The 10650-nt window shown below is 38.3% G+C and overlaps 1 protein-coding gene across 1 annotated transcript; it reads right to left on the bottom strand.

The window, feature by feature from the left end:
- Positions 1-3292: 3292 nt before the first annotated feature.
- Positions 3293-10433, bottom strand: LOC311077293 (attractin-like). The gene is made up of 3 exons (XM_084139114.1): positions 10121-10433; positions 5293-5407; positions 3293-5172 (listed from the first exon to the last, which is right to left on the bottom strand). The coding sequence occupies exons 1-3, from the start codon at positions 10211-10213 to the stop codon at positions 5048-5050; spliced, it is 333 nt and encodes a 110-aa protein (XP_083995240.1). The 5' UTR covers positions 10214-10433; the 3' UTR covers positions 3293-5047.
- Positions 10434-10650: the final 217 nt, after the last annotated feature.

The raw sequence follows: 10650 nt of genomic DNA, 5'->3' as shown, positions 1-10650 counted from the left end.
CTTGAAGAAGCACAGGAACAAGTGGTAAGAGAGAGGAAACTGATGTAACGCACTAAAAGTGTCTATGATGAGAGCTCTTTCACGGGCTTCAGAGGGTTACAGAGACGTCTTTATTTTTGTAATGTGTCTGTATTGTTCAGATGTACATCCCACAGGCTGTTTTATTCCAGCAGTCCTTGAGTGCACGTTTGCTAAGAAAATGGCACAGATATGAAGAGCAGCAGAGGTTAAAGAATCTTGATGAAGGCCACGATCATTGAGCAGTTCTTGTACACTTCACCTGTTAATATGGGTGTTTGAAATACTGCATCAAACTGCTTATTTGCAAATGGAAAAAGAAGCACAAAACACCCTGTTAAACAAAGCACTTTCTGTTCATGTGAATTCAAGCAGCTTAATCATATTTCTTAACTCACTGTTTGTCTCAGCCAATCAAAATGAGCACAAGGGTCCGTCAATTGTCTCCAATGACTGACAACAGTTTTCTGCATCCCCATCCCTTTTGCACTCGACATCTGCAGTTGTGTTGCTTTTTTATTCTCGATTGTCCTGTGATGACAAACAAGGTGAGTGAAAATTAGATGCTTTGACCCTCAACAACCTCCAGAGACTATTGACAACCAGCGACCGGTGTCAAAAAAAAGAAAAAAAAAGGGGAAAAGCATTTCTGTCTAATGGGTTGAATTTGTGGATTTTACTTATTTCCTGAAAAATAAAGCTGCCAGATACGGATGTACAGAATAATGTTTGGGTTTCCAAAATATGTTTATGTTGTGAATAAGTGCCAGTTTGTTATGATCTGTAGACTCTCAGATCTGCAGATGGAAAATACCTGTGAGATTTTTCATATGTCGTCCACGTTTTTGTTGTCCCACAGAAAAAAATAAATTGTGTTGTAGTGAATTATATCTTTAAAAATAGCTGAGAAAGCATTATAAAATTAGCCAAAATAGGTAATAATTAATCAAGGGGATTCATGAATGTTGTAATTCTGCAGAAATCAGTTCTGTGGGCACAGATTGTGTGTGGGCCCGCTGATCAGCTCAAGCTGAGGGGGTAATGAGTAACTCGGAGTGAAGTAACCCTCATTTGTTTGGAGCACAGTCGTTGCATTGCCACCTATGTGCATCGTCTGGGTCAGCACACACATCCACACTGCCCTTCAGCACGAACAACCTCCGACAAAACGAAACATCCACAACTGTCACAGACACAAAACTACTATAGGATATCTGAACATCTTGACTCGGGAAGGACGACAAATGTTCAGAGGTTTGCTGGCATACCAAATCACTCTGAAACCATGGCTGTTATAATCATGTCATGTTATTCATGTGTATGGAATGTATAGAATTCTCGCTCTGCCCAATCCCCAACCCGACAGCAAAAAAAGACTATAAAAAATACTATTTTACTTAACTTTCAGAAAATATTGACTACCAAGATAAACTTTTTTATTATTATTATATTTTATTTTTAGTTTGTTTGCAGTTTTTACAACCTTGTTACAATTTGGAATGTTTAAATATAGTTTAAAACCCTTAATTGCCATTGAGTTATATAAAATGCGTTTTAATAAAAGCATACTCTGGGTAACAAGGTTTAAAGTAAAAAAAAAGTACCACTGCGGTCAATCATTTTATCCCTTAAGACTCATCTTTGATCATCACAATGACATATTTAAAAAAAATAAAATTCCTGTGTAACACCCTTGATGCATTGTTATACGAGGATCCATGAATATGCAAATTAGCCCCCGCTTCCACTCAATCACAGGAGCTCAGAATACCTGATCCACTCAGCTGTAGTAAACGCTACACAATGGCAAGTGGAAATATTTGTTTAATTCAGCTATATATATGTTTGAACCAGAAACTGAAGAAGAGAAAGAGGAAGAGAGAGTTCCGTCTACAAGTCGATGTATCATAATCGGTAATGCGTTTTATGTATCGCGCCGTCGTCAACATAACGGTAATTGATATAATACGCTTTCGTCTTGACTATGTTATCAAACAGCTAATAATGTATTGCTAATGTTTCAAACCATGTTCCTGTTTGTTTGCCATCTCAGGAGTCAGCATCCTAGGAAGTCAGTGGAGAAAAGCCCCGCCTCGCACGTTGACTGGATTGGTCACGGTTTGTGACGGTAGGAAACAGGAGCAGTTTCAAACCGGGTTTTTGAGACCATCTTTGGTAAACTGCAGTTTTAAGGAGAAAATATTCAACAATAGATTGGACTGATGAATTTGCACATGGTAAACCGACATAAACAACATTAAAAACTTGACCCACCACAGGGGGTATTTTAACTTGTAGTGTAAATCGCCTAAAAGGTTTGAAAACGTCTGTTACTAGCAAAGGACAGCTAGTTTGTAGTAATTTTCTTACAGGGTTGAATGGCTGATATTAAGGACTGCAGCCAACACTATAATTTGTGTATAAATTGAGAAAATGGAATGCAAGGATTCACTTGTACTCACGTCACGTGATGCCATGATGTTGAAGAGTCCAAATGATGACTTTCATGGTCATGTAATTTAATGTAAAAAAAAAAAAATGTTTTAACTGGACAAATCATGCAGTAACAGATGCCTGCAAAATGTGGGACAGCTAAATAGCACATTCATGATAATTAAACAAAATATTTCTACTACAAAGAAAATTTGATGTATGATTTTAACTGGTTGCATATAGTTGAGGTAATCAAGATCTCGTGAGATGGCACAGGGTAAAATGACCATTTTAAAGAGGGCATTTGAGGAAAGTGCCACAACCTCTTGGAATATTTACAATCTCCGCTTTTGGATTCCTGCTAGTGTATTTGATCAAATGCAAATATATAGCTAATGGTGAGAATTTCCATTCAATTACGGAGCAGCAAAGTATCTCTACTATATCTGAAGCGGCGAGACTTTGACAGCGCACTCGTAATCCCATTTCGACTGCGTCTGTTCTGAAGAGGCTCTGGATAAAAGCTCTCGCCGAGCTGAGGAAGTTGTCACGATGTTGTATCCTTATCCGCTTGCTGATAAGGACATAATGCATTTAATCTGGCCTGTTGTCAAACAAGTTGAAATGTTTACACTAGCACACTATGCTTTGATAAAACAATTGTACATTAGATGCAGAAGTGTTGAGCCATACAGTACCGTTTCCCCTTGAGCTAGACAAATTACTCAATAGTAAAAAAATAATGCAAAAGTGAGCTCGATACCTCATTAAATAAATGATAGATTATTAACAAAGAACACTACAATTTCACTCAACATAAGAACAACTGATTTACAGGCAGTCGTTGTCATTTTACCATTTAATTATAGACAAAATGTTCTATGTCATTCTTTATGTACACATAATTACAAGGTAAGTTTAAATTTTCAGGGTTTTTTCTTTAAAGTAGGCAGCTAGTTTAAAGTTTGTTCATGACATTCGCCATCTTACATACAAAAGAAGCTGCAATGCAGTCACATTTCAAAAGCCTGGGATACTCCTCCCTCCAAGTGCATTAAGTTGCTTAACAGAGACGGCATTCACATTACTGTCCATCACTATGTACAAAAAAACTTGAGTGCACTTGCTGCTACATTATACATATTAACAAACTACAGACTCCATATCTACAGTATCACTGTATATATATGGTGCAGTCGGTGTGTGCGAGGAGTACTGTTTGATGCTTACAGAGAAAAGCATTGTGAGAATTAGCTTCCATCTGAAGGAAGAGAGACCAGCTCCTTTCATTAGACCACTTTGTGTGTAGGCGTGAGTGCGGTTTTCCCTTTTGGGCCCTAAAAGATCGAGAGATGGGTGTCACAGGACATGAGTTTTCCATTGAGATCATGGAAAGATTAATGACATCCTGTTTAGGCTGTCAGAACTAGATGTTTTGTTCTGGTCTAGTGACCTGTGTCACTTTATTCATGGCACTCTAAACGCACCAAGAACCAGCAAGCAGGTCATCTGTGCAGTCTCGAAACAGCCGCACGCCAGGATAATGAAAGATGTAATGACTGCACTGCTACACACACTTACACCAGTTTAGATTTCAGAATGTCACATTTGCTCACTCTATCTCTGACCTTTCCTTTGCACAAAGCAATGCACTCCATATCCTGGAGAATACCCCCCGTATCCCACGCAGGTCCAGGTTTGTGCATTTGTGTATGCAGATAATCCTTTGCCAGCCCAAAATGACATCTGACATTTTGAGAAACCCAAACAAGGTACTTGCTCGCTGCTGCCTGCCTGCAGTCTCCTTTTATTTCTTCTTTCCTTGAAATGTGCATGAGAAATGGGCTGAGATTTCAGATAAGAGAGAAGTGAGAGGAAGTAAATGATAAAAGCAGAAGCAGCACTATCGTTACGGCAAACATAAACACTAGTGTCTCGGATCACATATGAAAGGAGGTAATTCAAAAGAGAATGGAAGGATGTGAAAAAGCTCAAATGTAGATCAAACATGAAAAGCTTGAGAGAGCGAGACGTCACAGATGACCTGTAGTGTCAAACGCTTGTAAACATACCAGGTCGTCGTGTTTTATTCCAGAGAGTTGGCGCACCAACCGCACACCAAATTAGACATGATTAATTATTATTAAGAAATAAAAGCAATTTGAGTTGACAGAACTAATACCACCATGATTAAAGAGACAAAGACGCACTATATGCCTCTAAAACACCCCCTGTACTGTATGTGTGTGTTTGTTTGTGTAATAGCCATGCAGCCAAAGAGCCTCTCTAGAAGGGAAGTGTTTGTGTGTTTTGCCTTCGACAGAGATGCAGCAGTGCAAGGATTCCTCCTCCTGATTGTAAAAATGGAATAAAATAATTGAAATAAGTTAAATATCATAAAGTGGCCCAGGATAAGTCTTATCAGTCAGGGTCACATAGGAGTTAATTTCCTGTAGTGTTCCAAAAGAGGTCCAGTTTCTCCAATCAGAGTCCAGTTGGCTTCGATAAACCACGCCCCCTTGCTTCTCCTATGAATGTGACCCAGCCATAAGCGCGTGCTCCTGTGACTCTGATGTCAGAGGACGATGGGTAAATGTCAAATGCAGGTGGCGGGTTGTGCTAATGGCTGCTGTTTGCGGCTACGCAAGCCTCCCGACTTCTCCTTGTATCCCAGACACATCTGCTGAGAGACGTCCACTAATGCACTACCTACTGCCAGACCTGAGAAGAGAGAAGACAAAGAGGTGTTTCTGACCGTCATTATAATGGCCTCGGCAGCAGAAAGTGTAAAAATGTTCAGCACTCGGTGTGGGGGCAAATTGCATCGACTCGCCAACCCACCTGACTGTCCTGGAGGTGGAATACCGCCGGGGCTTCTGGGTAATCTAACGAAGATGGAAAGCACCGCTGCCTTGTTCCCAAAACAGGGCTCCAAAGCTATGGGCTTAGGCACAGACTGTGAGAAAGGAGAGAAACAGTTACAAAAATGTTTACATCAGAAAATGCTTTGATGTTGCATTTTTTCCCAATTTAATAGAAAAGTTCTCTTACAAATTATATCATCAAAACTTCATTTCAAATTTTACACTACCATTCAAAAGACTGTGGTGCATAGAGAGTGAGAGAGCGAGACATATTATTACAATTTAAAATGTTTCCTATTTTAATATATTTTAAAATGTAATTTTTTCCTTTAATGGCAAAGCTGAACTTGTAAATTGAAGTTTCAAATTTCTAAAACTTCATTCCAGTTCTGACTCAAAAACGGTAGAATAGCTGATATATGCACACCTGGAATCATTGGTATCTTATATTGCTGCATTATACACTTTTAACAGTGGTAAAATCACTGCACCAAATAGCATTTTGTAGGACATACTTAAACCATGTTACTTTTACATGTACCAGTGAACTGGAATGACTGCTATATTCCAAGGCACTGAACTTCAAAGAATACCATGGCATTACAATGGTACTTGCACAAAAAAAAAACATGGTATTTTTTTTCTAAGTATTGTATGTTAATGCACATGTGGTGCAGGGCTGAAAGCACATGACCTTCTGTTTTAGAACACATGCACAAATCATATTCCAGCTTTGACCCATTTCACATTTCTCATTTTGCCCTTAGTCCAAAGACTTGCATAAACTCTCTTTTATGCACACACTTAGTCTTTTTGCTTAACTGCCGAGTTTCCCCAGTGTATGCAGTGTGTATGCTTGGTCTTTTGATGCATATGCACTGAGTGTTTGTGTGCTTACTGCGGCTCTTCTTCCCCCATTCACATACCCTTCCCTCTGTACAGCACGCTTGCATATTCATTCCTCCTTTTCTTCATATATTCTTCTTTAAACCACTTCTTATCCTACAGAGGCCAGTTCACCCCCTCACTCCTCTCTATCTCTCTCTCTCTCTCCTCACTTTCCCAGTGTCAATTCAGAGCAGGGGGGAACACCATTTATCTTTAACACCATACACACCTACTCTTTCAGCACACAAAAAGAAGAAACTCCTAAAGAATTCAATTACAGCCGCTGAGAGCAACGGCATGAGTATGGAGAGGTGTATTGCTGTATGTATGTATTTATGTATGTATATATATATATATATATATATATATATATATATATATATATATATATATATATATATGTGCGTTTATTACGTTTCCGCTCAGGTGATTATCTGAGGCAACCAGACTGAGTAAGCAGAAGACAGGTTCTGTTTAATTAACTCTTATAATTAAAAAAGGAAAACGAGAGCGACGGCGAGTGAGCGAGAAGGCAGAGGTATACTGAGTGTGTCAGAGGCCACATACTATAGCACTGAATCCTCTGATGTCCACTGAGCTCATGCGCTACATTCTTGTTTAGTCGTGTTTACTTTAGTTTCACACCCTCAGGGCCCTTCTATGAGATTTGTGAAAAATAACTGCATTTATAGCTTTTTGCTATCAAGGACGGCTGGATTGTAATTACGTTTAGACCTTGATAGTGAGCATAGGACATTGATGGAGCAGGAGTGAAAACTCAGCAAAGAGGTAAATCTAAATCAAATCTTTACTCTAGGGTTGTCATTACAGTGTTAGGACAACAAACACTACGAAACAGTAATTACAAACCAGCAATTCTTGAAATCAAATCCAGCTCTAATACTATGTAATGCAGTTATTAGTTACAAATCTCAGAGTGGTCAAGAAGCCTTGAAACTAAAGTAAACAATTAAAGAAAGCTTCATCTAACTAGACACTGGAAGTGGAAGTGTTCTTGCTGTTAAAAACGTGAGGCGCAGGTGAGTGGATGGGGGAAAAAAAAGTGCAAGGTCTAGAGACGGGCTGAACTTTTTTTTAACTTGAGCACCACTGTTTTAGAATGTCAGCGAGACACTGCTAAAGATGTCCGTCTAGCACGTGTTTACATTGAAAAACAATGGAAAGGTAGCACAGTGGAATGGAAAAACACAATGTTGCAATATCTTCTTGGTTCATTTCACTTTCACAAAACAACATTTCTAAAAGAACCCAAAATTTGTTGTGCGAAAAAAAAAGTCATGTGCGAGTAAACTGTCCTCTCGGTGGTCAGAGTGCATCGGTTTATGTTCCGGGATTCCAGATGGATAGACAATGGCTCCACAGGCTTATTGTGGCTTTCTTTGTAGCGGCCATTGTATTATTTAATATTATATTATATCATTTTGAGCAGGATACATCGTTTTGTCGGGACAACATTCTCACCATGTAATTATTTCTGAGAATTCTATCATTTAAAAAATAATAAGGCGTGATTTGGCTTTCAATGACGATGGCCTGCTCCCCCATCAGTACATTATGATGCAGCCTGGTTCGCAGGTCCGTTGGGTCGGATTGCTTACTCGCCACAAGCAAACTGTTCTAGAGTTTGTTTTCAGGCAGCCCGAGACCACCTCATTCAGGCGATCTCGGACCATTTTTTTGAGTGCAGATCCAAGCACGTCTGCAGTGTTCATACTGTATATGCATAAATGAACCGAACTAAGGGAGAACACACCAAGTTCCAAAACATACACTCCAAATGAACAAGGTGTGAAAACACAGATATTTAGTCTGAGACGTAAAACCTAGTGAGCTGCTATTCCCGGCACATTCCCGAAAATCTATACCAACTTATAGTACACAATTTTAGCCAATTTATCCAGGAGCATCACATGTATCCTTCAAAGATCATGCAATCCTAGTATTCACTATGGAAAGCTCTGGGAAAATTTTCACCCAAGATTGTAGATTTAGTTTAGGGAAATATATTGTATTTTCTACTTAAAAATCAATACAATTATTTAATTTATAGTTCTGGGTAAAAACATAGATTTTCCAATTGATGGCAATCTTTATTTCAACAATTCAGAGATTAATTCTTAAAAAAAAAACCAAGATCGATCTTTTATTCTATGCCTACTTTCAGTAGGCGTATAAAAATATAACCTACATGGAAAAATAACTCCCTCAACTGCATAGTTTGAGCCCTGTTATAAATATATAAATATTTTTCTCTATGTTTTTGTAATGCCCCAAGAAAATTCACTGTATCCCTGTTGAAACCTCTGTAGTGCAATTCTTGAAACAAATAACTCTTTTAATGAAGTTCAAAAAGACAAGTTATTGATTTTAATTCACTCTAGGGCTTTTCACACTTTGCTTAACCCCAGATTATCTTTCTAAACTCAAGAAACGTTTCAAACTTTTAATTTAGAAGAGGGGCAAGAATTGCAAAAAACACATACAAACCATATATTGTCGTAAGTGTATATCTATTGGCTTCTTGTTTTATTTTAAGAAGCATTTCTATCTATTCGTTATGTACGAAGACAAAACGCAGAAATGTATACAAGATATTTATCATGCAGAAAGGAAGAAGTTGTAAAGTAATACACTGCCCAGCCAAAAAAATAATAAATAAAAATAAATAAATCACTGTTTGGATTTAAATAGGCAAATGCTAGAGAGTCTATAATTTAATAATTATTGCAGTGATTATTATGTTTCTAGCATGTTATATGTTTGGCAACAGTTGCACCTCTTGATGGAAATAAATGTTGTGAAGTTATTTCCATCAAGAGGTGCATCAATTTTTGGACAAGATCTTATATTGGCAATGCAAGAGTCCAGCACTATGTAAAGTCCTCCAGCACATACTAAAGACTTTCAATGAATTTAAGGTCTGGACTCTGTGAAAATTATTCTTCATGCTCCCTCCCACTATTCTTTCACAATTTGAGCCAGATGCATCTTGACATAGTTTTCCTACATGGTTGTTTAAGAAATAAAAAGATTCACACTTCATCAGTTAGGGTTAAAAGAACTGTTACCAAACATATAACATGCTAGAAACATAATAATCACAGCAATAATGATCCAATCATAGACTCTTAAGCGTTTGCCTATTTCCCCCTTTTTTTTGGCCAGGCAGTTATCATATTCAATTGTCAAATAGTGAAGTTATGATGAGTTATATATACCTGTATTTTTCCAATCATGGTTGTTGGCACCACAAATATGCAAATAAGAACACTAACCCAGGGTTTTTAGGAATATGCAGTGTGAAATGCCAGACTACAAATACCCAGAAAAATAAATGCAAACCCCGGGTGAAGCATACGCAATGTGTAAAGTAAAGCAAGATATCCCAAGATTCCCTTTACCAGGGTTTAGAACAATCCAGGGTTAACTATTTCAAGTGTGAAAAGTCCTTCCGAAATGCTTCCCTCTATAATTAACAACATTAGCAGAGAGAATTTTAAAGTGACGTAAAACTGACATTATATCCATAAAATCAAGAGCTGGTGAATCGCAATCAAAGCAGGAGATCTATAATGATAAAAGCCCATCCATTTGATGAAAAACTGACTATTGCACACAATATTTGTGTGCTACTGTATTTACTTTTGTGCTTATTTGAGCAGTGAATCATTAACTTAGCAACATATGCTAATGAGAAACTATTGGATTAAATTGGTGCTTCACATTAGAAGCGAAGGCAGTTGCTTATGTAGACCGCAGACAGCGACGCAGCACACTAGGTTTTGGAACAGAGCCAGTGACTCCGCTTTCAGTTCATTCCCAACATTAACATATGCAGTAACTGCACTCCCTCTTAAAGCCAACTCTGATGTCACCATCCGAAAGGTCACGCTAACCTTCACATTTCCACCAATCAGGTCTGGCGGCTCCTCGTCCGTCTCCAAGGCGACGTTGATGGTGGCGAATGGTCGGCTGGCCATCTGCTGCATTTCTCGCAGGAGTTGCTGAGGAAGAGAAGAGGAAGATTATCCAACAGTGTTACATTCACACACAAACACGCATACGGCTCTGTGCGCCGTTAAAGCCAAGATCAATATAAAGGTGAACGTTGAAACAACACGGCTTGAAAAAGATGCAGGTTGAATTTAAAAGAGAGAAGGCCAGATTGAATAAAGCTTGTGTGAGCACATAAATGCATAAAAGGACCATAAAGATGAAGTCAAACAAAAGGGAACTGTAGTGCATATCTGCACAGCCTTTTAACTGTCAGAGACGGAGAGAGAGAGTACAGAGAACAGATCAAACGCTTTTTAAGCATAACTGATGCCACTCTTTACTTATATCTCAGGATATAAAAGGATGCAAAAACACATAAATTGGCACAAATCATACAATAAAGAAGGGGAAAAATGAAAAGGTTATATGC

Source organism: Abramis brama (assembly GCF_963993115.1).
Source record: "Abramis brama genome assembly, contig: SCAFFOLD_189, whole genome shotgun sequence".
Lineage (NCBI taxonomy): Eukaryota > Metazoa > Chordata > Actinopteri > Cypriniformes > Leuciscidae > Abramis > Abramis brama.
The sequence above is the reverse complement of the archived record's forward strand: the minus strand, read 5'-3'. Positions and strand labels throughout refer to the sequence as shown.

Coding starts and splice junctions, on each gene's coding strand:
- LOC311077293 (XM_084139114.1), bottom strand. CDS start 10,213: ATGCAGCAGATGGCCAGCCGACCATTCGCCACCATCAACGTCGCCTTG. Junction 5,408..10,120: donor TGATTGGTGGAAATGTGAAG/GTTAGCGTGACC, acceptor CCTTTCTCACAG/TCTGTGCCTAAGCCCATAGC. Junction 5,173..5,292: donor TCCACCTCCAGGACAGTCAG/GTGGGTTGGCGA, acceptor CTCTCTTCTCAG/GTCTGGCAGTAGGTAGTGCA.